We start from the raw sequence: 27,843 nt of genomic DNA, 5'->3' as shown, positions 1-27,843 counted from the left end.
GACAACAGCCAAAATGCCACTGTCATGACCACTGGTGGAGTGAGAATTTCTGGCACCAAAAGCAACGCCACTTGGGGCTGGCCAACCCACCGGCGCACACACCCACGCGCACACCCACACCAACACCCACACACACCCACCTCTGTTACACTCGGGCCCCATCCAGCCTTCCATGCAAGTTTTGTTGCCGTTCTGGTCACAGGCATAGTGTCCAAAGAAGTCATCTCTTGGTCGGCAGAACTTATTACAGCCAAAGCCATAGTAGTAGTCATCGCAGGTCACTCGGATCTGATACTCAAAGTGGGCAACCCCTGTGTTCTGCTTCAGCGTCTGCCACTGCCGGCTGGGGTTGATCATGCCCGAGTGGGAAGCCTTTTCAATAATGCTGTCAGGTTCTAGAGGAAAAAAAAAAAAAAAAAAACTTAATCGCATTCATAATGGCACCTCCTCTCCTGACAATCTTGGCTATTTTAAAATAAAACATATGCACACAGTACAAAATTCAAACAGAATGAAAGGGCAGAAAACGAAATGTTCAGCCCCCTCCCCAGAGGCAATCACCATTCCACTTATTTACCCTTTTCAATGGATGCATGGACAGTGAAGCCTGTGAGAGCCGGAACTCGCCGGGACTACCTTGTCTTTCCGGGTTCGTCAAATTTTCCGCCTTTGATGGTACAGTCTTAACACTTTTCTATCGCAAAATGCTTGCATTTTCCTTCTCTGACAGGTTTCCACCTTACACAGGTTCCGGCTCTCCGGGCTTTCACTGTAGTTGTCTCAAAGGACCACTAAACAATTTATCCAGTTTCTGAAGTCACATGCATTTGGGTGGTTTTTGGTCTTTTGCTTAGGCAAAGTCACAATGAACATCCTTGAGTATATTTGCCCATGGGTGTGGTTCTAGCAGTAAGAAAACTTCCTAGAAGTGGAAGCACTGAATCAGAGTACGTGCACACCAGTCCACTTCTGTGCGCAGACATTCATTCCCAAGCTACCCACCAGTGCAGGGCCCTGTCATCCGTCCTCCTGCCTGCATCGGAAATTACGTTTCCCAACAGCAGTGCCAAACACTGCACCTTATGAAACTTTCTGATCTTTGCCTGATAGGTAAAGAGGTATCTCTTGTTTTAATTAGCATTTAATTGAGCAATGTTGAGCAACACTTTCATGTGAAGCGTAACCCGTTTCTCTCCTTCACCAACTTTTCTAGATTGTTGTTCATACCGCAAACGCTCTTTACATATTATGGAAGGTTGCCCTTTATGGAATGCTGGTCGTGAAGAAAATTACTCCATGTAAAAGATAACAGTCTTTTCGAGTTTTAGAATTTTGTAGTTTTGCTTAGAAAAGCTTTTGTCTGCTTCAAAGCTATTCTCTTCTATGGAAGACAGAGTAGTAGACTAAGTTACTGCAATCCTGTTTTTATTTTTTTGTTGTTTTTGTAATCCATAAACTTTGCCACCTTTTAAACTAGCATTCTGCAGCACCATGAACTTGAAACATTTCACCTTGGCCCGAGGCAGATCGGAAAAGACTTTACCCCAGTTTAGAGACAGGTAGACCTGAGTTATTTTTGAGCCAAGCCATGTTCCCAGTGAGAAAGAGAAGTGCCTAGAGCTCATGCAGCACTCGAGAGGAGTTAAGAAGGGGTCCCTGCCCTGAGCTCACCCATAATCTAGCCTGAGAGAAGCGACTGGTACAAAAATAGCTCCAACTGCCAGGTGTCAGGAGTTCAGAGGAGGGACACGGAAAGGCAGCAACACGCTAAGTCAGCACCCAGCCTGGTTTTGTGTTTGTTTTCTTAAACCTGCCAGCACCAACCCTTCACCGCCTTGTCAAAATCAAGGCCATCAAGGCCACCTTGGAGAGAGAGCACTAGGCCCTACTCTTAACATCTTTGTGATTCTTACCCACCCACACCCGTTCTCCTAGGCCCCAGGCCTGTGCTCACTCACATGGCTACGCGAGCCCTGTAGGTGACCAGGCATGCGGGAACTCCTGGATGGCTTCACGCGTACTCGTCTGCTTCCCCGTGGCCCAGTGCTCTCCCTCTGGGCTTCTTTAACTGTCGTGTGGGCAAGACAAGCCTTCAACAAGCCCACATACCTGCGGCCTTACACCAGTGAGCGCAGAACCACTTGCAGATAACACTTTTACTAACTTAGGTTTTGCAAATAAACACAGGCCAAAGAATGACAAAAATGTCCCTCCATTAAGCACGTGTTTGCTCTGCTGGTTCAGTTAAGAAGTGTAGCACACTATTTCCACGTGGTTATGAGGAAGGCGCCATGCCTCTTGAGATCTTAATAAAGGAATTATTTAAACACACCAGCCATTGGCTGAAGGGCTGCCAGAGGCCCTCAGGCAGGTATCAACAACAAACAATCCTGAAAAGAACCCAGCACAATTCCGAAGGCAAAGCCTGCCACTGCATTTTCAGGAGTCGCAGCACACTTTCCATGGATTTCCAGGAAATGCTGTGAAAAGATCATCTCGGCATCCTCAATGGGGCTAACCAAAAACCAAAAAAGCCCACTACCCTTGAGTCCTTTCCAATTCATAGAGACCCAGAGGACAGGGCAAAACGGCCCTATAGGGCTTCTAAGACCGTAAATCTTCACAGAAGCAGACTGCCACATCTTTCTCCCGTGGAGCGACCAGCGGGTTCGAATCCTCGACCTTTTGGTTAGCAGCCGAGTCCTTTAACCACTGTGCCACCAGGACTCCTTCAATGGGGCTAACGGGTCTGGATAAATAACTTCACACCTGCATGACAGACTTTTCCTAACTGAGGCAAGGAGCTTGGTGTCTGTGATGCGCTCTCAGGTACGTGGGTTACAGAAAGCAAGTTTGCTGCCCGCTTCTAGCAGCTGCCTAAATCACGGTTCCTATCAGCTTGGGAAGGAGGTCTGGTGGCATTACGGTTAAGTGTCCAGCCGCTAACCAAAAGCTTAGAATCTTACCAGCTGCTCTGCAGGAGAAAGACCTGGCAGTCTGCTCCCATGAAGATTACAGCCTAGGAAACCTTATGGGGCATTTTTCACTCTGTCCTATAGGGTCACTGTAAGCCAGAATTGATTCAATGGCACACAACAAATCAGCTTGGGACATGTACACACATATTTACATACACGCGCACACATACAAGGTCAGCAGTTCAAACCCACCAGCTGCTCTGCAGAAGAAAAATGTGGCAGTCTGCTTCCACAATGATTATTACTGCCTTGGAAACCCTATGGGGCAGTTCTACTCTATCCTGGAGGGTCGCTATGAGTCAGAGTGGGCTCGGTGGCAATGGATTTGGTTTGGTTTTGATATGTACACATATATTTGGGGTAGTTCACTTTGTAGTACAGTCAGGTGATGGGAAAAGGGTCTTACCCTGCTTCCCTGCAATCTTCAACTGCATAAAGAGCAATCACCAAGGGCCCAGAACAGCCTTGCAGCCCGAGGAGGAGGTAATTGAGAGGCAAGCCTGAGCACAACCCCCAGACCACACCATAGCCAACGAACTTAGACAAAAGACTTAGCCAAGAAGGTAAAGCTATAAGGAAAACCTGGCCTAAGTATCCCTGTGATTACACATTTATTAGTCATCACAGTAAAGCCAAACCTGCTGCTCTAGGTGATAAAGAAAAATTTCAACCTTACATACAGAGGTCCTGAGATGCAACAGAAATGACTATGGAGGATTGACAACAGGAGGGCCAGACTTAGAAAATACTTTCTCATATATGAACAGCCCCTGGGCTTCATCTGGGCTAGGCTCTGCTCGCAAGAGTTCATAAAACTTAGGGGTCTGCCTCTAATTTACACCCGAAAGCAGGATGCTTGCAGCTTCCTTTAGTCCCCATCAGGGCAGGCGACTCCATTTGGGTTTCTACACATCCTCACAGCTTCTGCCCTCTTAGAGAAAAGTCCATCGGGATGGACAGAGGGTGAAGAGGGTAAGAAGCAAAACATCCCGTGCAGAGCAAACAGCACGTGCAAAGGTCCTGGGGCAGGAGAGGACACAATGCCTACGAGGACTGAAAGGTGGCTGCTAGGGTTTGCCTGGGATACAGATGTCATGGACACCAGCATGAGCTGTAAGACGAAGCTGGCAGGGAGACAGAGCGGGGCTCTGTGGGGCCTTATTGGCCACATAAAATCTGTCCTAAGAGCAATAGGAAGTCACTAGGTGGCCGGCTTTACATAGGGAAGGTGACAATCAGATGGTGTGCACTGAAAAGACCACAGTGGCAGAGAATGGAGAAAGCACTGAAAGTGGATCAGGGTAGATATGGTGGACCAGTTAGGTGGCTACTGTAAGGGGCCAGGCATGAGTGGATGGTGACTTGGACTAGGTGATGGCAGGGAAGATGGTCGGAGGGAGCAGATTTGAGTGGTGAGTTGGAGAAAAGATTTTCAGAACTTGGAGAGGGACTAGATATGAATGTTGACAGAGAGGGAGGTACGCAGATGCCTTCCAAATTTCTGACTGACAGCACTGGTGTTCTGTTGGGGCCGGCCACCCAGAAAGAACCCTTGGAAAGCGAGGGCTTTCGGAGAGGAAACGGGGATCCCGAGTTCAGTTTTAGGACATGCTAGATTTCAGGTACCTCAGGAGAAACAGGCAAATGGACAAACCACTCCTAGCAAATCCACAATGCCTCTTCATCTAGGTTCAAGAAATGAGCTGTAATCACCCACAACGGGCATTACAGGACTTTGTATCAACCTCTCCCTTCCTAAGAAGAGGTCTAGAAGCAGCACTTTATTTCTACCCTCACAGCCTTCTTTGTCCCCTTTCCAGTTACTTGGTTACTCCCCAGCAAGACGTAAGATGACTCCGCAAAAAACAAACCAAACCCACTGCCTTCAAGTCAATTCTGACTCATAGTGACCCTACAGGACAGAGAAGAACTGCCCCATAGGGTTTCCAAGACTGTAAATCTTTGCTGAAGCAGACTGCCACATCCTTCTCCCACGGAGGGGCTGACAGGTTTGAACTGCCAATTCGTTGGTTAGCAGCTGAGCACTTAACCACCGTGCCAACCAGGGCTCCTTACAGAGTAGAACTGTCTCATAGGGTTTGCAAGGCTGTAATCTTTACAGAAGCACACTGTCACATCTTTCTCCAGCAGAGCAGCTGGTAGGTTCGAACCACTGACCTTTTAATTAGCAGCCAAGCGCTTAACTAACTGCTGTGCCACCAGGGCTCCAGAGTCCCAAAATGTAGACAACCATGAGCAGCTCAGAAGCCCTGGTGGAGCTGTGGTTAAAGACTCAGCTGCTGACCAAAAGGTTGGTGGTTTGAAACCACCAGTGGCTCTGCAGGAGAAGGATGTAGCAGTCCGCTTCCGTATCCCACGGGGCAGTTTTGCTCTGTCCTAAGGGTCACTATGAGTTGGAATCAACAGCAATGAGCTTGATTTTGGTTTCATGGACATCTCTGCATGGGCCCCAGGCTCCCAGTCCTGCCTTCCAGGTGGTCTCAACTTCCCAGGGGCATAGCTACCTGATTTGTGGGCTACGGGAGCCCCTGGAGAGGCAGTGCAGAGCCAAGGGGCCCCCAGAACTTCCCCAACAAGTGTCCCCCCAGGGCTCCACCACAGCCAGGTCAACCTCCAGTGCATTGAGGCCACAGATGGACTGTTTTAACATCTAAAAGGGAAGGGAACCAGAAACCACGCCTACACCAGAATGATGTGAAGAGTCCATTTCTCTCTTTTTCTCTCATCCACCCCTATCTTCCTAACGGTCAGTTACCACTGTACCAGGTCACAGTGACACACATGACCAATGTTTGAGAAGCAGAGAGGGGAAGGGGAGAGCAAACCATGGCTGGCATCAGTTGCAACCAAGGCTGGCAGGTCCCTCTGCCACTCCCCTCCACACACTACGGGATAGGGATGCCTCAGGGAAGGAGACTCAGACCCTGGACTGTCACAGCTCTCTCCAGGCACGGATGTTGGCCACAGATCTGGACTCGAGATGCCAAAGCAAAAGCAGTGACCGATGGCCTGGGAGACTCTGGCCCACCAGGGCTCAGCAATGATTGAGTGGTCCCACAACAGCAATAGCCTGAAATCAGACCACCATCACTGTGCCCACCGTGGGAACTCACCATTCTCAGATTTGGTTGGAAAAAATACGAGATGAGAAGAATAGGAAAAGATGTTGTTAGTGGTGGAAACAGAGAGGAGAGGTGAGTAAGGTGAAGAAGAGAGAAGAACGAGACAGGCAGTGAAGACCAGAAGGCAAAGACGGTTGGGTCAACCCTTCCCCATACACAGACCGGGACATCTCAGCTTGAGTCAAATTTTCCAATGACAGCCACACAGGCCCTGCTGGCAAAAAGGGAACTCACAGTTTTGACTAAAGAGAAAAAACATTTTTAAGTTCCGATGAGATAGATAGCAAGGCTACCTTCTGAGCCAGACTGCGCCATTTCAATGCGCATCCTGCCCATGCCCGCCAAAGCCACCCCCAGCAGTTCTGAAACGCAACCTGGGCTGCAAACAGAGCTATCTTTCAGGGAGGGACAAGGCAGGTAATGGCTGTGAAGCTCTGGAATTCAGCTTCAATGGAAGGCTTGTCGTGCAGTGTGGGAAACCTGGTGAGGTTGGAGCTCACCTGCCCGCTAAGTGAAATTCAAGGTTGGTCTTTAGAGCCCAGCAGCACCTTGAAGGGCTTTATCTTTCTGATGAGAGATTAAACGCTCACTTAAAGTTTAAATGGACTTTTAAAAAGTCACCACTTTGATCCTTTAGCAGTCTACAAGGTTTAACGTTGTAAAACCATTAAGATCTCTATCCCAAAGATAATCTCCCTCCCATATTCCGGACCAAGTTAGCTGGGAGTCTGTGCTGGCCACTTAATCTTCCAAGCTAAAGTTCTAGGGAAGTTAAGAAACAGAGACCACTTGGCGGAAGAGGGCCAACAGCAAGGTACGGTTCCCAGAAGCACCGAAGAGACAGCTCGGGCTCTGACAGGTTCTGTCAGCCAAGCCATGCGGTTCCACATACATTCAGAGAAAAGCCCATTGAGGTAATACTTACGGACGGTGTCATTGCTGGAGTCCCATGCCTCCACAAGCAAAGTGTAGGACCTCTGCAAAACAGATAAACAACCGCTAGGTCACTCAAAGATAGGCATCGCCTCTCAAATGGCACACTTTCTTGGCCTCCCCATACACCCCCTGCCATACAAAAGCATAGAATCAAAACCAAAATTATATTTGCCATTGAGTTGAGATCTTGGGTGTTTAAATCCAGATGAACTCCCCTCACCTTTTAAGCGCCACCCCCCACCCAAGGTTTCATCTGGCAGGAGCCCATTGCTGTCACCAATCAGGGCAGCTCAGAGTCTTAACCAGGAAATGTCACCTCCTTCTATGTGGACACTTAGCATATAGTGTTCCAGAACTTTCCAGACCCCAACCCTGGCATATGAGAAAAACACAAAGAATTTATTCTAAGCTGACCAGGTATTTGTACCAGGTGGGGAAGGGGGTGTCCACATCCAGTGAGAAGGACTGAATATTACTAAGATTACACTTTGGGCCTCAGTGGGGCTGTCCCCAGGGAGGCCCCCTTTTTCTTTTCAGAACCCCTTTGAAAGCCCTGTCTGTGTGAGACCATCAGGGCTCCCACAAGTATCAGGTAACTCTAGGAAGCAGGGGGGGGGGGTAGGTGCAAAGAGACTCTGTAGGACAAAGAAGGCAACCTAACTTGTGTGGGCAAGAGGGGGAGCGAAGGGTAGGCTCCGGGGAAGCACAGTACAGAAGGAGAAATAACAGCACACCCCAGGATTATATTTATTGATGAACTTATCTGTCCATAAGATCTAACATTCCAGGAATAATCAGAGCCCACTAACTAAACAAAGTCCCTGGATACTGGCAAGATGCCAGCTGTTATACTGAAGGCCTCTTTTATCTTCCAGCCTTATCGCAGAATTCTACCTCTCCCCCAAATCCGAGCCATTAGCAAATTCCCACTTTTACTCAAGTCTTCATTTGTAATTTAAAATGCTGTTCTGTGAGACCTCAAACAACAAAAACCAAATCCACTGTCCTCCAGTCGAGTCTACTCCAACTCACAGGGACCCTACACAGTACAGAGTAGAACTGCCCCCTTGGGGTTTTCCAAGGCTAAACCTTCTGCTGTCTTGGCACTGGGGAGAAAAAGACCAGGAATCCTTTTACGCATCCTTGCTTTGCCAGTGTCAACTACCAATACATGGGAAAGAGGAGTGTCTGTTGATTAAATAAGTACCATGTCACCAGAAATAGGCTGCTGCTGAGAAGGTACCTATAAAGGTGAAGGCAAAAAAAAAAAAAGGAACTTCATTCACAGCTCAAAGCAAGTTCACTGCCCTTACTGCAACACAGCAGATTGTCTTAGAATATAAAAATATCTTGTAGATAGACTGTGCCTTGGAATTCAGCCGAAATATGTTTCATACTCAAAGCAGACGAGGATTCCATTTCGTTCACTGATAACTGTGGGAAAATGCTCCGAAAAGCAAGCACAACCGGGCAAGCCGGGGCACATACCCAGCCCTCTCCTGGTAGTGGCCATCGGACTAAGTTCCTTGTTGCCTTTGTTAATATTTCATTAGGGCAAGTTACACCTTATTTACAGCCTCTTTATGTTTCCTAGGACTACCTACAAATTACAGGACTCTTCTCAAAGAGCAGCAAGAAATAACATTTCTTGACTGATTAGTGACAAGAGCCAAGTCAAAAGGAGGCCAGATGTGGGGCTGATTTGGGATAATTAAGCCCTTCATTTGCTGGTAACGTGGAGACCCACGTCCTGCACTTCAACAATATTGTTGTAATTAATCCTCTGATTAAATGCATCGATACCAAGAGTTTTGACAGACGCTCACAAGCGCTAACACATAATCCCCACAAACCCCCTGAAAGGAAGGCAGGGCCGAGCTGGCGTGGCAGCAGAAACTCTGGTTGACACTCAAGGAGGAAGACATCCATAGGTCTTGCACAAGAACCTGGAAAGCCAGGTTGTCTGCCAGGCTCATCCTCCCTGGAACTGGGCAGACCTTCGAAGGCGCTGACCACCACCACCCCACCTTGAGGGAGAACAGCCAGGCACACACAGCTCTAGACGCCTGGACTCTCAGAGGTGGAGGCAGGTTGAGAGCACCATCAGCAAAAAGCCCCACAAAAGCCTGGACATTCTGTCTCCCATTAAAGGGCTCGGCTGATAACCAAAAGGTCAGCGGTTCAAACCCAGGAGCTGCTCCACAGGAGAAAGATGTGGCAGTCTGCTTCTGTAAAGATTACAGCCTTGGAAACCCTATGGGGCAGTTCTGTTCTGTCCTATAGGGTTGATAGGAGTTGGAATCAGCTCCACGGTACTGGGTTTTCGGTTTCTCTCTCCCTGAGCTTCAGAGGATGAATTATGGGTCTGGGACACGCCTCCTGGGGTAGGAGGATTACTCCTGCTGAGTCTTCAGAGAAAAGGGTTCCCTACCAGGCTCCTATTAGGAGACTCCTATCTTCCTACTCCATCCCCACACTACAGATCAACAATCAAGATAATTCAGCAACGATTCTTAGTTGCTAGGGAACTCTAATTTTTCCCAGGCCCACACCTGACCTTTGTACATCCCTGGATATACATTCAGACACTGAAATCCCAGATCACGCACACCTTATGCCATCAAAGCAGGGTACCAGGCCACAAATCAGTAATCCGCTATGATCAAGTCACACCCAATTAGCCATCGAAAATCTGACCCTCAGCAGAGGCTGAGTCCCAGAGGGAGGTTGGAAAGGGGTGCCAGGTAAGATGACCGGGGGCAGGGGTGGGGTGGGGTGGAGTGGGGGTGGTGTTTGAACTTAGCAATCTCATCCAAAAAAACAAAACAACAACAACAAATACCTGACTTTTTCTTAGTTTCAACCTATGAAAAGAAAACCCATATAGAGTCTATGAGGTCACATGACATTCATTTTCCTTAGCATTTTTCAGAATAACCTGGTGACAAAGTAGGATGGATACGTAAAAACAACAATAAAAAATAACCGTGGCCTGTCCAGTCAATGACAACTCACGGTGATGTGTCAGAGTAGAACTGTGTTTTGTAGGGTTTTCAATGGCTAATTTTTTTCGGAAGTAGTTCACCAGGCCTTTCTTTGACTCACAGTGACCCTATGGGACAGAGTAGAATTGCCCGGTAGGTTTTCCAAGGAGCAGCTGGTGGGTTCGAACTGAGATGGAATCAATGGGTTGGTTTTTTGGAGCTGTGGTGGTCCAGTGGTTAAGCATTTGGCTGCTAACCCAAAAGACTGACAGTTCTAACGAACCAGCCGCTCTCTGGAAGCCCTAGGGAGCAGTCTCCTCTATCAGGGTTACTATGAGCCAAGATCAATTTGACGGAAACGGGTTTTTAGTTTTTCTCCTGAAGTACCTCTGGGTGGGTTCAAACCACCAACCTTGTGAGTTAGTAGCCCAAGACTTAACTGTTTGCGCCACCCAGGGACTCTAGGAGGGATGGATAGTTGACATTATTTCCAGTTCAGGTTTGCAAAGTGAATCATATCTGTCCCTTCTCAGCTCCAGCTACGGGCTCGAGGGCATCTGTCAACTCAAGGGCTGGTTCCCACTCTCCTGTGGCAAGAAAGAGGAACGGTCAGCTTCCTTCAGAGTTACCTTTGGGGAGGACTTCCATGGAATTTTGCCTAGAGGAGTGTCCTGGCATCAAAGCCAAGGCCGGCCCCCCGCAGCACCTCCACCCTTCCCGCACTCAGCTGTGCCAGGATTGTGTTCTGCGCCCCGTTCCACTTGACAGTGGTTACCTTGGCACCAGGCAGAGTGGTAAGCACTTAATTGCCACATTAAGAAGGGGGGATGTAAGAAACAAAGGTAATTGTGTTGGCAGCTGGGAGCTTCCTTTTCCTGGCAACAGTGGCAGCCAAACCAAGCCCTGAGAAGCGGCTGCCTCCCCTCCTGCCAAGCTGACAGACACAAACAAACCGCCATCCAAACGGCACGCGTGCAGCGTCCAAAAATCCAGGCCGCGCGGCGACAGCACAGGCCCGCCAGTGTAACGCACATCCTGGGAATGCCTGGTGTGCCAACGTGGCCATTGTGAAGGCAGTTGGCCCCCGGGTTTGTCTAGGGCCTGCACTCTGCTGACTCAACTGCTGCTTCCTGTTGCTTGCCCCATATTCGCATTATTTTTGGAGAGGCCTCATTATTCTCTGTAATCCTCGTTTCAGTCAATTCGGCCACACTATTGTCCTGTTCGTGTCTGGGTGGTCAGAGTACTACATATTCCAACCACAAAACTTATTAAACAGAAAATTCTTCAGAGATTTCACGTGTGGGCACACTCACACACACACAATTCACGTATCGTAGGGCTATAGTAAGGTAAGGTATGAAGAAGGGAACAACTGCCCTATAACATCCAAGCTAAGGCAACTTCAGTCATAGAAAGCAATTCAGTCTGCAGGGCTTGACATTTCAATAGAGTTCGATCTGGTTACAAAAGGTGATTTTCTCATGAAAGCCCACCTCAAAGACTCACCAGCGACCCCAGAGCTCAAATGCGATGTAGAGGCTCTCCATGAACTGCCCCCACCCCATTCCCATCATTATCCTTACCTGTTTGAAAAGCATCCCACTGATAATTTAATGCACCAGTTACAAAAGGGTGGCAGGGTTAATAGATAGAATACCAAGAAGCCAGCCAAGCACAACGGTCCGGTTCACACAGAGCAAGCCTGAACAAGAAGCCTTTCTACTTATTTACCAAAAGTGCACAAAAACTGGGCTGAGCTGGTAGAGGACGCTGAGTGTTTGACTATTTATGTACCACTCTGAACCACTAGAAGCCATGGTGCAGAATTTCTTCCCTCCATATACACTGGCCCAGTGATGAATGTCATCGATACCATAAACACAAGGACCACAAGGGCTGTTATTGTCCACACAATGACCAGAAACCAGCAAGGGAGCCAGAGAACACAGTCACTTGGTCCTACGTGCCAAGATAGAGGTGGGTCATTTCTGAACCCAGAACCCTATCCCCACCCTCCATCACCATTCTGGAAAAGGCAAGAATCATAGCTTTCTATGCATCCTAATACACCTTCCTAAAATTGGGGAAAATGGTTAGAGTTTGTTTGGTTCTAATGTTTAATTTTTAAAGGCTGGAACCAAGCAAACCAAACGTCGCCTCTCTCAGCAGCTCCAAACCCAAGACCTAATCTTAGATGTGGGGAGGAAACATGCCTCTAGAAGTTGACCACAGGGGAACCTGCACAATTATTTGCCTTTATGGATTACCATACTAATTGTGTGCACATCCAGAGATTTTGCATTCTTACCTTGTAACTAATCTTGAAAGCCTGACATGGAACCAATTTCTACAACGGCCTGTGCTGCCTGTGAATTCAGCCAAGCCGCCGTGTGCATTCCTGTTTTCAGATCGGGAACGTGAAATGAAGGCTCCTTGTCACCTTGGCTCCATTTTTGTGAATAATTTTTTTCTCCACACTGTTTTCCATATGTCTTCTGTCCAAAAGGTCCCTAAGGCACTACTATTTGGCTTAAAGTTTTCAGGCAGCATTTAGGTTGTGAGTTTTCTGGAAGGTTCCATGCCTAATAGCTGCTGTCTCTCTTCCTTACCCATCTAACTCCCCCAGTAACCTCCCCCACCAAAAACTTCCACCGTTTTCTAAAAATGTTTTAAGTCCTCGTGGAATTATGGGTGTGGAGCTGGTGGGTTGCAAACTTGCATAAGTACTAGAGGTTTGAATAAGTTGCTAAGGAACAAGATAACAAGGAGGAAGAAAACACAGAGAAGGTTACACCTGCAAGAGAAAAAATATTAGAAGCCGAGTACCTTAAATAGGGATCCCATTTGGGGAGCAGCCATTCTGCAAAGCAAGCATGGCTTCACTTTCCTCCAGGCCCCATTTTGCAATCCAGGCATGTCATGCCACTGCTTTAGTGTGAGGTAGGTTTCTTAGGGTTAGGGTGTTTTCTCCACCCACAGAAAGTCCCTCACTCCGAGCACGTACACACACGTGTGCTATGTGTTTGTACACATGCTGGCAACGCGAGCCTCAAACGCCTGTGGCAGAAAAGGGCCAGCTCGGCTCATGTAAGAACCCTCCCCTCCACGCTCCATGTGTCCACACTGCATCTAGGAGGGCTCAGAGACTGAGAAAGACAGCAAATGACATCAAGGCAAGGGCTTGTCAATTACTTAGCCCTTCTGTGACAAACAGATTTACCCCAGTCTCTGGCAGTTGGGTCATTCAGGGGAGTAAGTGCAAAGGGGGTCAAGGCTGACACACCTCTTGTATATGCAAGAATCACATTTCATTGGATTTCCCTAAAAAATTAAGTTAATCTCAGCAAGCCTTTTCACAAGGGCAATGGTATTTAAATATGAGGTTGAGAGACCAGGCCTCACAATTGTTTCCCCCAAAGTTTCTTGGAATTGTTTTCACTCCAGGGCCAGCAATGTCAATACAGCTAACCAGAGTTCTGCGGTTCCTAAAAGCTTTTGGGGCTGGGCAGTAGTCACTATGCTAATGCATTTTTAATAAGCGGGCACCACTGGGACTTCGCTCTAATTTTGGGAGGTGCCTACTTAACCATTTCAGTGATTTATAAATGGTTATTCCCAAATCATTTCCCATTGAGCCCAATTATCTCTCAGTGATGTTCTTATCACTCGATCCCCCAATTTGAGCACCTTAAATCAGGGCAGTTGCTTCAAAGCTAAGCTCCCAAGAACAAATAACACTGGTAGGGGCAGAAGCAATGGATAAAAACTACCACAAGATCAGGGCTGGGGCAATGGATACCAAGTTGGCATCATAAGAAACAATGGCCAGGGCCCACCTCTTCAGAGCTTCAAACGTTGACACTGCAATATGGATCGCAGTTCATATCTGACCGAATTGTTTCCTCCTCTTCCTCTCCAGAACATGGAACAGTCGTTTGGCTGGGGTAATAATTCTGAACAAAGACATGAAGTACACGACCTTCTAAACTGACCTACCCTGTACTACAGCCCTTCCAACCGTCAGGAGTCTGGGAGGACCCATGTAGACTGGTAAGGGTGGCTGCCCTGGGGTTGGGACCTTAGGTCCCTGGGAGTCCAATTTGGTTAGGAGATTTTTTTTAACCATATATACGTTTTACCTCTTGAATTCTGTGCCAAGTTTAGATCTTACTATTCAAGGAAATCAGTTATTATAAGACATACTGATCAATATTTAATTGCCAAACTGAATGAAGCTATACTATCTACTGCAATCCTTGTTCAGCTACCTGGATGCTTTCACTTAAGTTTATACTCACCCTGGAATCATTCTTGAAAGTTACATACTGTGGTGTTTTCCCAACCACACTCAGGAAAGTAAAACTATGCTGTATACCTAAACTTCCAATTTTCTCTCTTGGGAAGTGAGGTTTCTGTTTCAAGGAGGGCTTTTTTGGGGAGGCAGGGTAAAGACTTGTTTATGAGTGATACACACACATCTGGCTCGACTTCAAAAAGAACCACACTCCCAGTGTCTGCCATTCTAGAAAAGCCGACAGTCTATTTCATGGTCAGTGACCCGTGGGGCCTGAAACCACAGAGAAACACCAGCAAATCAAATGCTTCCCCTGCCCTTGCACGCGGCTTCAATTCCTTCCCCTTGGAGCCTCTCTGCCAAGTGTCAAAAAGGGGACAGACACACCTTCTAGGTCACTTTGCCTGAGCCAGCCTCCCTGTTTTCACGCAAGCCATCCTCTGACCCTTCCCTCCGAAATGAACCTCAGCCAGGCCTGCTGCTTTTCTACATCATTAATAAGATTCCTTTTATGGTCTTGTGAAAAGCCAGGGGCTCTGGACTGATCCTCTTGCTGGTGGAACCACCTGCAGGGCCCCTTCGCCCTGAACTCCAAACACACATTCAAGGGCAGTCAGTATTCCCATTGCACGTGGGCCCAGACAGATTTAAAACTGGCCGACCTCCTTAGCTTAAAAGTTCTCCCTAATAGGGGATTAACAAACAAGATAAACACTCTTTGTAAAAGTTAAATCCCACAACTGAAGCAGCCCCCCCTCCCAATCTCAGACAACTCCACACACCACAGGCCTTTATAAGCCCCTTTCTCGTTTAATGGACTATTTTTGATTACTGTCTTATCTCACACACAGCAGAGGACATGACAATGCCAACAACTACAAATGTGGGCCTTCTGGAACCACCCCAAGTTTCGGCAGACCTAGCCAGACACTCTCCTCTCCCTCCAGGAGCTGAGAATCACAGCCTGAGCCCACAGGTAGGAGGCAGCAGAGGGCACCCACCCCATCAGAGCACGTGGCGAGAGCATTCCTCTACGGCTGAGCCCCCTCCCCCCGCCCCAGGCCGTGCTGGGCTGAGCCCCAGTTCTGGCAATGAGTCACACCTCCTGGACAACAGGAGCTGGGCAGAGGGCACCCCCAACATTTCCCTTTCCTCCCTTTCTGCAATCGCACCCATCTTCCTTCCACCCATTTCGGGATGTTGCAAGGGCTTTGTTGAGGGGTAGTCCAGCTGGGCCCAGGCCTCAAGCGGCTCTGGGGGTGGAGGAGGGGGATGAGGGTCTGTGCACTCGAGCCCGTCAGCAGTGCCTCCAGTGAGCCACCCCTTCCCAACCCTTGGCACGCCCCCGAAGGCCTGCGGGGGCGTACGCCCGCCCGACAAGGGCGCACCCCGCCCTTCCCGGGGAAGTTTGCAAACACAGCTGTTCCAGAGCCCAGGAACCACTGGAAGTGAGGCCAAAAGGGCTGCACCGCGCGCGGGCAGGAAGGGGCCGGCAGGGGGCGGGGGCTCCCGAACCGACAGCCCCCGCAAGGGCCCCGAGACTCCCCTGCGGCAGCCGCCCGACCCGGGAGCTCGCCCCTGCACGCACCAGAAACTCCCGGGGAGAAGCGGGAAACGGGCTCCCCCCAGACCCTCCAGGAAGGACACACCCGCCCTCCAGGCGGCTCACGGAAAAGGAGAGGGTGCCAATTTGGACAGTTTTTTTTTTTTTTTTTTTGGAAGGCCAGAGCTGCTCGCAGTCTCCTTCCACCGCGCACCAGCTTTAATTGGTTAAGCAAAGAGACCACCTATAACGACCTCCTAGCTCACGGTTTACTCCGGGGCCTTCAAGTTGCAAGTTTAAGCCGGTCTTACGGGGCGTTTTGCTGCGCAACCCTGTCTGAGGTCTGCACTTTTTGCGCGCTTAGCAAAGAGCTGCGGGGAACGGGCCCGCCTGGTCCGGTCCTGCGGAGGTCTAACTACGGAGCCTCGGCTCCCTAATTCTCCACTCCCCAGAGACCTCCCCAGTTAACGCCGGGTTTCCAACCAAGGCCCTTTAAATGCTCCTCACAGGAGAAAGCAGGGCTCGGTCGGGCCTCCCTCCCTGCGTCCGTCACTCACCGGCCAGGCGAAACTGAAAGGCAGCACGATGCGATTGCGGTCGTTGCCGCGACTGGCCTTTAGGTTGAAGGTGTTGCCCCCGATGACAGGCGTGGATCCCGACCCGAAGCTGCAGGGCCCCCCGGCAGTGACGCGGGACTGGTATTCCTTGAGGCACACTTTGAAGTACGTGTCACATTCGTCGCGGGTGCACTTGCGGTCCCCCGGGCTTCGGGCGCCGCCGCAGCAGTTCCCGTTCTGCAGCTCCCCGTTCACGTTCTGCATGGACAGGATTTCCAACTCGAACTGGCCGGAGGCCCCGCACACCTGCCGGCGAGGGAGGGAGGGAGGTCAGCGCGGGGAAAAGTCGTTTTCTTCCAGGGTGGAGCTGGCGACTCCCTCCCCGCCCGCCCCGACGAGCCCTCGACGCCAAGTGAAAGTAATTCTGCAAAACGGAGTTCAAGGGCTCAACGTGATTCCGGGGCATAAAACGCACGAGTGCGGAAAAAATCCGACGACTAAGTGCGCGGGGCCGGAGCAGGACGGACATGTCCCTAGCCCGGCCTGGAGGGGCCACGCTTAGGAGACCCCGAGCGCCCGAAGCGGGAGCAGGCACGCCCAACCCAGCCCAGGTGCGGCCGCTGGGGCACAGGGGTCGGGCCCGCGAGCCGGGCGCCCGAGGGCCGGGAGGCGGCCGCCCCGCTCCACCGCAGGCGTCCAGGGTGCCGCGAGGAAAGGGAGAGGGAGGCCCGGCGGGCTCCTACCTGGGCTCGCAGGGCACAGAGCAGAGCGAGCAGGAGGCTCAGGGGGCGCCCAGGCCGGCCGCGCGTCCGTGGGGACCGCATCGCTGCGCCGCGCGCCGCGGGCACTCGGGACGCCGCCGCCGCTGCTCGCGCTGGTGTTCCCGCCGGTGCTGCCGTCGCCGCTGCCCCTGCGGCCGCCGCGCTCCGGCTCTGATATACTCCGCCGATTGGAGCATGCACGACTGGAAAACAACACCACTTTTCAAAAGCCCTTTCAAGAGCAGCGGGTTCCAGAAGGCAAAGAGCCCGGCCTCCTTTTATTATTCTGATCGCTTCTTTGAGGCGCTCCCCCTCCTCTTCCACCTCCCGGCTTTCTTTCCCTCTCTCGCGTTCCCCTTCTTTTATTATTATGATTATGCGCAGCCTTTTATTCCCTTTCAGATTAGCTGCTTGGAAAGGGGGGAGGGAATGAAGAAAAAAAAAAAAAAAAACCCAGCCCAGCTCGCGGGCCGGCGGCAGGTAACACAATGACGCGCGCCCGCCCGGCTCTCAGAGAAGGACCCGGAGAGCCCGTCTGGGAGCCGCGACCCGGGCTGGCCACCTCTACCCAGCGCGCCGGGTAGGGCGCATGCGCGCTTATTAATATTCATAAGGGGGCGGGCCCACTCAGGAAACGCCCCTCCCCTCCCCTAGTCATGGAGAGGAGGGGCCCGGGATGGGGGAGCGCGGGGAGGAACTTGGAAATGGCTGAGGGAGGCGCGGGGCTGTGTAGACGTCGGGGGTCCCCGCGCAGACCCTCGTGCTCTGGAGTTGGGGGCCAGGCGTGACTGAGGAGGTGCGGCCGGGGAGGGAGCACGGGGAGAACCTCGGAATGGGCTGGTGGCCCCGGGCCGCGCGGGGTCAGGTGGCCACCCCGCTGGCACCCCGAGCCCGGCGCCGCCGCCCGCCCGTCGGGGCCCCAGGTGTAGGCGCCGCGGTGCTGCCGGAGCGGTCGGAGCGGGGCCGCTTCCGACCCGCCTGCGTCAGCTGCGGCTTTTGCCCCAGGAGGATGGCCTGCCCGCCGGGAGCCCGGCCCGCTTCCCGCGAGCGAACGAGCCGCCCGGCGCGGTCTGTTGGCGGCAGGGATGGCGGCGGCGGCGGCGAGGCTGGCCCGCTTGCCGCCGTCTGCTCGCCTCGCGGAGGCGACCTGGGCCGGCGCTGCTGGGAACTTTGCAAAACCTTCCCGGAGCCAGGCTCGCCCGCAGATTCGAGGGGAGGCCTCGGGCCGCCCCACCCCACCCCACGCCCTCTCCAGCCGAGTCTGCGAAGCCTCGGAGGGCTCCCGGCTTCCTTTCCAAACCGCGCAGGGGCAGAGCGCGGGGAAAGCGGGCGGAGAGGGCGGCGGCCCGCCGGGGCCCTGCCGGGGCTTTGGGAGGAGCAGGCAGGGAGTCGGGGGGCTTGCCCGCACTCCCAGCGCCGGCCCGGGGCCGACCCTCTCCGGGCCGCAGTGCCGGGACTGCACCTGTAGGCGGCCTCCGAGCAGCTCTCTGGGTGGCTAGACGCTGGTCGCCTCGCCCAGCAGTAGGACTTGCCTTCTCTATGGTGGCAAGGGATATCGATGCTATTTTCCACCTTTGGGCGAGCCTCACAATTAACAGCGACACTCCCAGTCTTAACTAAGTTCAAAGGAAGCCAGCGGCCTGGCGGAAGCTTCGCCCAGCCCTTTCCCCAGAGGGCTTGCTGCTGGGTCTGAGGGGACCAATTTAGGGAAAGACAGGCCTCCATTTAAGAGTGGACAACGTTTTGGCCCTTATTTTGGGTATGTCCTGCGAGAAATCATGACTCTTAGGGGTTCAAGCCCTCCCGGCTGTGGGGCCATGCTGGGCTGCAATAGGCCGTGAAAAAAGTAGTTCCCAACATGCTGAGTTAAGAGAGCATAAAAGGGTGGCTATTACCTCCTTTCTGCCTTTGGTGGAAGGCTTAATATAGAAAATGTTTTTAGTGCCGGACCTCATCATGCTGAGGAATAAAGTATGGCAACTAACTGACCTCTTTAAGTCAGTTCAAAGCCACCGAGAATGGTTTAGAGCTCTTGGTATTTTAACATCCCAAGAAATACTCCTAAGATGCCTTCTTAATAATGGTAATCTGTGCCATCCTGATGGCCGTCAATGAGAGAATTCTACTTTGGAAGGGGAACATCCAAGAGCAGAATTAATTTACAGTAATTTTGACAGCTGGCATAGGCTGCCTAGTTGTTAGGTGCCATGGAGTCAATTCGGAGTCATAGCGACCCTATGTACAACAGAAGGAAACGCTGCCCAGTCCTGTGCCATCCTCACAATTATTGCTATGCTTGAGCCCATTGTTACAGCCACTGTGTCATTCCGTCTCATGAGGCTTCCTCTTTTTTGCTGCCCCTCTGCCAAGCCTGGTGTCCTCCTCCAGGTACTGGTCCTTCCTAATAATATGTCCAGAGTACCATCCTAACTTCTAAGGAGCATTCTGACTGCACTTCTTCCAAGCAGATTTTTTCATTCTTCTGGTAGTCCGTGGCATAGTCAGTATTCTTCACCGGCACTGTAATTCAAATGCATCTTTTTTTTTTTTTTTTTTTTTGCTTTAATTCTCAGGTCTTATTCATTGTCCAGCTTTTTGAATGCATATGAGGTGATTGAAAATACTTGGGTCAGGTGCATGTTAGCCCTCAAAGTGAATCTTTGCTTTTCAACACTTGAAAGAGGTCTTTTGCAGCAAATTTGCCAAATGCAATATGTCATTTGATTTCTTGACAGCTGCTTCCATGGACATTGATTGTGGATCCAAGTAAAATGAAATCCTTGACAAATTACACTGCCTTAGGCTGAGCCTTTCTCTTAGTGTGCCCCAGCAACCCCTCCCCCCTAATTAATCTAATTGCTAGGCATCTGGTTGTCAACTATAATTCCTTCTAGACTTTTCTCACCTGTTTCCATATAAGCCAATCTCCCCATCTCCTTTCCACCTCCTCTCCATCTCCACCCTCCTAGTCTCCCTGAGTTGGGGTGCTAAGTGAAAGTTAAAAAAAAACATAATTCATGAACACTGTTGTGGTCTTAAAATACACACTCCTCTGAGTTCCCCATATCTAAACTTGTGTTAATTCTCTATTCCCTGTAGTCTGTGCTTTAGAACCTCCTTAGGAAGGAGGTTATAGAGCCAGGCTATTAGCTGAAGAGTTTAGATCCAGACACCTGGTTTAACCATGGAGAGCTACCTGAGATTACAGGTGCCTCCAGGTAGCAATCTGGGCTGTATAGAAGCCAGAGTTGGTTCTAGTCCATTAGTATGTTTAGCCCCTTTAAGTGGTAATAAGAAACAATGTGGATTTCCTAGGAGTTGAAACTACCTGCTTAGTGCTATCAGGGATGTCAAATCACTAAAATTCTCGTGCCAAATAGCACTGTGTCCCCCAACCTTCCTGGGCTTGGGAAGTCACCCTTCCAGAAGATAGTTGTGGGCTAGAGGGGATTCTTTTGAAAAATTTCAGCTGGGGCACTTGGTACTCCCCCAAAAAGCCAGTCTTGTTCCCTGCAACAGACTCAGAGTGGAAGCTCTATCCTGTGCTTCCTCACAGCTGATTCTCAGTCCTCTTCCCTGGAAGAGGGGGAACTACTGCTGAAAGAACTCAAACGTAGAGATGCCCCCTTGGCCTCCAAGTATATGTGAACATTCCAAAACATCATTCGTGTGAAAAAAGGCCTCATTTAGCCTTCACAACTATACTTGAGAGAGGAGACACTTGTAGTCTGAGACAGTCCTGTATATCTCAAATCATACCTTCCTTTAATTTTAAAAAGACAATGCCTCATTTTTCTTGCCTCACCTTTGCTGGGTCATCAACAAACAGTAGTCCTGACCCCCAGAAAGACTCAGTAAGAGGCATTCAGGTGGCCTTAAACTGTATTTAAATACATTTCATTAAGGGCAGGAGTCCCTGGGTCATACAAATGCTTAAGCACTCAACTACTAGCCAAAAGTTTGGTGGTTCAAACCTACCCAGAGGTACCTTGGAAGACAGGCCTGGAGATCTGCTTCCGAAGCGTCACAGCCTTGAAAACCCTATGAAGCTGTTCTACCCTGCACACATGGGTTCCCATGAGTCCAACTTGACTCCACAGTAAACTAACAACAGTAGTTAACGGAAAGCACTAGTTAACACTGTGATAGAAATCACTCCCTCCCAAGTCAGTAGTTATTAATACTGTTACACACAGCAGTATGGATGATCTCAAAAACACCATGCTGAGTGAAAGAAGCCAGACACAAAAGACTACATTCTGTAAGAATTCATGTATGAAGTTCTGGAACAGGCAAAACTAATCTATGGTGAAAAAAATATAAGACTGATTGCTTGGAGAGGGGTGGGGTGGTGATTGACTGGGAAGGGACTTGTGACCTCTTCTAGGTTGGGTCATGTCTTATATATCTTGAAAGGCGTTTGGATTACATGGGTGTACACATTTACCAATATTCATTAAATAGTACTCTTAAGACTCGTGCACTTCATTATAAGTTCAAAAGAAAAGGAAAAAAAAATGTAAACAAATATTCAACTCCAGCTAATTATATGACTACCGCAGCATTTAAGAGGAAGTGAAATGATATGTGTAACTTACTTTGAAATGAATAAAAAGAGGAATTGGTTGATGGACAGAAGGTAGCCAAATGGATAGATACACGCTACAACAGGAATCCCGTCCCGTTGCCATCCGGTTGGTTCCCACTCGTGGCGACCTTGTGTGTGACAGCAGCACTGTGTGTCATGGAGTTTTCAGCGGCTGATTTTATAGAAGGAGATACCAGGGCTTCCTTCCAAGGTGCCTCTGGGTGGACTTGAACCTCCAACTTTTCTGTTAGAAGCAGAGTGCTTGACTATTTCCTCCACCCAGAGAATCCAAAACAAAAAGTGAGGAATTAATGATAGAATCTAGCTGATGGGTACACAGGTTTTAACTAACATTCTTTAAATTTCTATATGTTAGGAAAATTTTATTATAAAATGTTGGGGAAAATAGTTATTGAAGACCTATATGTGCCAGGTATTGTGTACAGTGCCAAGAATAGGGTGGACAATGTCAAAATATTGAAATTAAGCATTGTAGCGTGAAGGGCACCTTTGTAAGGAAGGTTGCTATGAGTCAGAATCGATTCAACGGCAGTGGGCTCTGCTTGTAGAAGATTGCAGTAGTGAACAAATGGAAGTTAGTTCCTTTCCCCCGTTTCTTTTTTCCCTGATTTCCTTTCTTCATTCCAATAAGCAAGCAAGAAAGGTACAAATTATAGAGAAGGGACATGTAAAATGCCTTCAACGCCTTCTTCTCCTCCTTTGCTGCTTCCTTCTCTTCTTCATCCCCATGAACATTACAGAGACATTAGCACAAGTCCCCAAGCCCTTGGCTTTAGACGCTCCACAGAAAAGCAGATGTGGCGTCTTTCTGTCCCTTTCAATGAAACTAATGAATGCTTATGTGCCCTAAAGCTTGTCTCTTGTCCCACCTCATCACAGTTCTTAGAAACTTGGTTATGCCCCCTACTCCCACCTGGGGAAGCTCTGCCCAGCCACCTCCTCAAGGGAAAAAAAAAAAAAAAAAGCATCTGAATATACAGCTATCCTGCGGATTATTCTCATTCTTCTGTGTCACAAGAAATTCTACATGAAAAAAAGAAACCACTCTGGGCAACACATTAGACATTAAAATATCAGGATAAGGTTATAGTTCCCAAAGCAACCATAACCAGGCCACAAATGTATACATTCAAGCATAAATTTAGTAAATCCAGCCATTTTTTTCCCCAAAGCTTCGTTTTACATGCACAAGGGGTCTGAATTAATTTTCTTTGGAAACCAGAACTATGGATTTCTTAAATTATTGACAGTATTTTTGTATGAGTCTCGTTTTAAACATTGCTTTGGTTTTGCTTTGAGGTGAGTTATTTTTTATTTTGCCTGTCCTGTCCCAATCCTGTTTCACAGTCCTTGACTGGAAGCTTCTCAGGACCAATATGCTTAGGACATCCTGTATGACAAGCCAATCACAGAAAAGTGGCACTAAACACCCAGAATGTGAAACCCAGGAATCATGGGAGTAAAATCTTCATTTCACTCCTAGGGTTCAACCCAAATATTCTTTATGACTTTTTATTGTTTTATTGGAGCTGGGGGAAAAATTCCCACTTATAGAATGTACCCTTTTCTTAGAGGTGAGAACCATCTTGTGCAGGGTGGGGAGAAACATAATCTCACCTGGGTGTAAGTTGCTGTTGAATTGGCATTCTCAAAACCACTGTAAATGATTCGCTCCCGGTCTTTTGTGTGGTGCTCACGCAGTGAGTTGTCTGTTCTGTGAATGGCACCCGAAATGACTTGACCCACAGATATCCTGGGATAGCATTTTTTTTTCTTAAACCAAATTGGTCCATTTGTACAGTTGACTGATCTAAATGCAGTGAACTATTTTCTCTAATTGCAAAGTGTGACTGAGCCCTTACAAGCCTTTTCATCCCCTAAGAGGCCCTAGAAATTACACTTCTTGGAGCAGGTAGCATTTGGCAATTACCACAGAACAGTTCACTAGGTGAGTACCTTTTCATCTCTCTTACAATTGGCTTTTTCAAACAAATGCAAACCCAAATCTGCATCCAGATCTTAAAAAAATCAAAGTAATTGTTGGAACCTGAGAAAAGGAGAGCTAAATATATTCAGTTATCTGAGAAAATTTCAAAACATATATACATGGGAGAGGGGATTACACCTGCCAACAGACGAAAGCAACAGGGCTCCGAATCACAGTATTTCGTGTTGGGGTTAATATTCCTCAGTAAATTACAAGACTGAGTCTGTGTTTGACACTTTGGTTCTCAAGCCAATGATTTCTTTTATTGATGACCTTCTCTAAATTAGAAGCTATTAAGAACATCAAAAGTGGCTGTTCACAATGCTGTTTAATTTTTCTTTCGGAAGGTAAATTGTCGTTTTTATTATCACTGTCACAGTTACGCCAAGGGTGCTCCAAGATGACTAAATAAAAAACATCAGATTGAGCACAGAAATATTGGCACAAGTACTATTTATAAATTGCTAGATCCTTAGCGGAAACCCTGGTGGCGTAATGATTAAGTACTATGGCTGCTAACCAAGAGGTCGGCAGTTCGAATCTGCCAGGAGCTCCTTGGAAACTCTATGGGGCAGTTCTACCCTGTCCTATAGGGTTGCTGTGGGGTCGCTATTGACTCAGCGGCAGTGGGTTTAGATCCTTAGCTATTAGTCATAACACAGGTTTACTGCTGTGCAGATTTTCATAAGAGCCATCCAGAAATTATTTCAGAGCAATACCAAAGAGTCTTTGTTTTCTTTTGGAAATATAACTAAGGCATAGAAAAATTCAAAGGCCAATAAAAGGAGAAAGTTCAATTTCCAAAAGATGGTTATTGCATCCATTGAAGTGATACTTTTTAAAAGGCAGAGAAAAACCAGAGAAGCCAATTACACTATTTCAGGATAGTTTGTCAGTAATGTGTGTGGAAAAGAAGCTGATGTATCAGTAGACTACAGGTTTAACGTGCCCTAAACCCTGATGGCGTAGTGGTTAAGTGCTATGGCTGCTAACCCAAAGGTTGGCAGTTCAAGTCCACCGGGTGCTCCTTGGAAACCCTATGTTGCAGTTCTACTCTATCCTATAGGGTTGCTATGAGTTGGAATTGACTCGACGGCAATGGGTTTGGTTTTTTTGGGTTTAATAGTTCAGTGAGCTATTAAGGAGGGTAGAGCCCACAGCCTGAGGCTGCATTACTAGAAATGTGGGGGATTGAGCAAGGAAAAATCATAGCCCTGACATATTCTGCAATGGTCTTTACCCATCTGGAACGTTCTGTGAGGCTGTGGGTACCATTTTTACGAGAGATATTGATCAACTGGGACATGCCCAGAAGAGTGTGGAGAGGGTGGTGAAAGGCCTAAAAAGGCTGACCTTGAAGCAGAGCAATTGGCAGAGGACTTGGGAGTGTCTGATGTGGAGAAGAGGGGAAAGGAGACATAGCAACTGCCTGCAGATATTGGAAGGGCAGACTTAAGAGGGAGGTGACTTGAAATACTGTAAGTAGCAGACCTAGGGTCAGCGGGCGGAGGTTACAAGGAAGGTGATTTTGACTCAGCAGAAAGACAAACTTGGCTTTCATAAGAGCAGCTCCTTAACGTAACAGGCTCCTGTGGAGACAGTGAGGTACAGCCATTGAAGGTAATCAACCAGAGGCTGCTGTAGGGTAACTTGTTAGCTGCACTGGAGGAAGGGTCCCCACCCTGAATGGGAAGCTGAACCAGGGGACTTCCTAGGAACCTCCATCTCTACGAGGCCGTGGCAAAATAAGTGGATAGAACAGGAACCGATGTCTTTACCCACAAAGAGAATCTAGGAGCCAGGTTTTAGACAAATGTGATGCCAATGCTACTGACTGAGGAGCAGCAGAGCCTGGTGTGTGGGGTGAGAACCCACAGGCTTTCTGAACTGACTTGCTGAGAATCAATCCCTCACATACTTACCAAATGGCTGCAGCAAATACGTCAAACCTAAAAGTCACAGAGGTGGTCATCAAAGCCTTATTCTGATTACGATACTCTAACCCTTGCTTTTTGCATGCAGTTCAAGGACCAGCAGCATTGGCATCGCCGGGAGCTTGAGATAGAAACGCAGAAGCTCAAACCTCATCCCCGACCGTCTGAATCAGAATCTGTAATTAACCAGATTGCCAGGTGCTTTGCATAAACATTAATGTTTGAGAAACCCTGATCTAACTCACATGAGATACAGAAAGAGTCTAGTGTTAGGTAGAAATTATTATCAAATGGTCTTACCACAGAATGTATCACTGGGTAAAAGTATTGGTTAGTCGAATTCATGTTTTGATTGTCTCATCATGAGCTCAGTGTCATAACATAAATTTCTCCAAGTATTTATTTGTGTATCAGCATATTCTAAAAAAAATTCAGAAAACTTTTAGGTAAAACATAAGCCAATAGAAAAATGTAAGTCAATAAATATCAGAACCAGAGAACGTAGACCTGAAGATAAAAGATTAAGATCAAGGAGAATACAAATAAAATGCAAAGGGACATAACTACTTTAAGTTGAGAATTGGATGCTGAGCTCCCTTCAGCCAAAATGACCAAGGAGACACGGGTCAGATACAAGATTAGCATTGCCCGTGCAGAGTCAACAAGCCAGTCCCTCAGGTGAAGCAAAGTGTCCCCTGGCATTTTGTTATGAAGGATATCAACATATGTGTGGGTATCTGAATATAAATATTTGGGGGACCTTACATATGTGGAATGAGGGCAATGGAGATTCAGTGGTAGAATTCTTGCCTTCCATGTGGGAGGCTCTCACCACTCATCTGTCAGTGGAGGCTCGTATGTTACTGTGGTGCTGGACAGGTTTCAGCAGAGCTTCCAGGCTAAGACAGACTAGGAAGAATGGCTTGGCGATGTAATTACAAAAATAAGCAAGTGAAAACCCTACGGATCACAAAGGTCCGATCCCATTCGTGCATAGGGTTACCATGAGTTGGGGGCTGACTTGAAGGCAGCTGACAATACTACCGGCACACAGGAGATGCAACTACTTCTTAGAATGATAAAAAAAAAAATGATACATACTGAAAATTGAGGGCTTGGCACCAAAGCGCTATTTAGAGAAAGCAGTTCTGGGGACACAGGGGTCAGGGAGGAAAGATAATATGGTCCAAGTATACATCTTTCTGGTAGTCCCACTTATTCCAAAGATGATCCTTAAACTAGCTAGTGCAGTGTTTTTTTCCTAAATTTTATTTTGTTGTCATCACAAATATACACAGGAAAACACAGACCAATTCAACAGTTTCTACATGTACACTTTAGTGACATTGATTACATTCTTCAAGTTGTGCAACCATTCTCGCCCTCCTTTTCTGAGTTGTTCCCCTCCCTCATTAACAAAAACTCTCTGCCCCCCAAGGTTCCTATCTAATCTTTCGAGTTGCTGTTGTCAATTTGATCCATATAGTTCTTAAAAGAGCATAATGCTCAAGGCAGACCTTTTTTACTTAAAAAAAAACAAACAAACCCATTGCCGTCTCTGACTCATAGCGACTCTATAGGACAGAGTAGAACTGCCCCATAGAGTTTCAAAGGAGCGCCTGGTGGATTTGAACTTCCAACCTTTCGGTTAGCAGCCATAACTCTTAACCACTGTGCCACCAGGATTTCATTTTTTACTAGTTAAGCTAAATTAGTGTTCGGTTTTAAAAAGTCTTCAGGGAACACTTTTGGTTTAAGGTTTAAAGATGATCTCAAGGCAATACTTTCAGGGGTGGTTTTTGCTTCTTCGTAGCTGTAGTTGTTAGTTGGCGTGGAGCCGATTCAGACTCATGGCAGCCCCATGTGTGCAGAGTAGAACTACTCCACAGGGTTTTCAAGGCTGTGACTTTTCTGAAGCAGATCACCAGGCTTTCTCTTCCAAGGTGCCTCTGGGTGGGTCTGAACCACCAACCTTTCAGCTAGGAGTTGATGCTAAACCAACCACTTGCACCACCCAGAGACTCGGGCATTGATCATAGGTTAAATTCTCAACAACGTTTGCCAATTCAGCATTTTTTTCATGTACAGTTTAGTGAAATTACATTAATCATGTT

General features: G+C 48.4%; 1 protein-coding gene across 1 annotated transcript in view; it reads right to left on the bottom strand.

Moving 5' to 3' along the window:
- The window catches only part of JAG1 (jagged canonical Notch ligand 1), a 39,671-nt gene extending 21,968 nt beyond the window's left edge, over positions 1 to 17,703 (bottom strand). Inside the window, exons 1-4 of the mRNA XM_023550011.2 lie at positions 17,182 to 17,703; positions 16,439 to 16,744; positions 7,047 to 7,098; positions 141 to 395 (exon numbers count right to left, since the gene is read on the bottom strand). Of these exons, the coding sequence (XP_023405779.2) occupies positions 141 to 395; positions 7,047 to 7,098; positions 16,439 to 16,744; positions 17,182 to 17,262 (694 nt within the window). The 5' untranslated portion in view covers positions 17,263 to 17,703. The remainder of the gene's footprint in view (positions 1 to 140; positions 396 to 7,046; positions 7,099 to 16,438; positions 16,745 to 17,181) is intronic.
- Positions 17,704 to 27,843: the final 10,140 nt, after the last annotated feature.

This window comes from Loxodonta africana, chromosome 24, assembly GCF_030014295.1.
Source record: "Loxodonta africana isolate mLoxAfr1 chromosome 24, mLoxAfr1.hap2, whole genome shotgun sequence".
Lineage (NCBI taxonomy): Eukaryota > Metazoa > Chordata > Mammalia > Proboscidea > Elephantidae > Loxodonta > Loxodonta africana.
The sequence above is the reverse complement of the archived record's forward strand: the minus strand, read 5'-3'. Positions and strand labels throughout refer to the sequence as shown.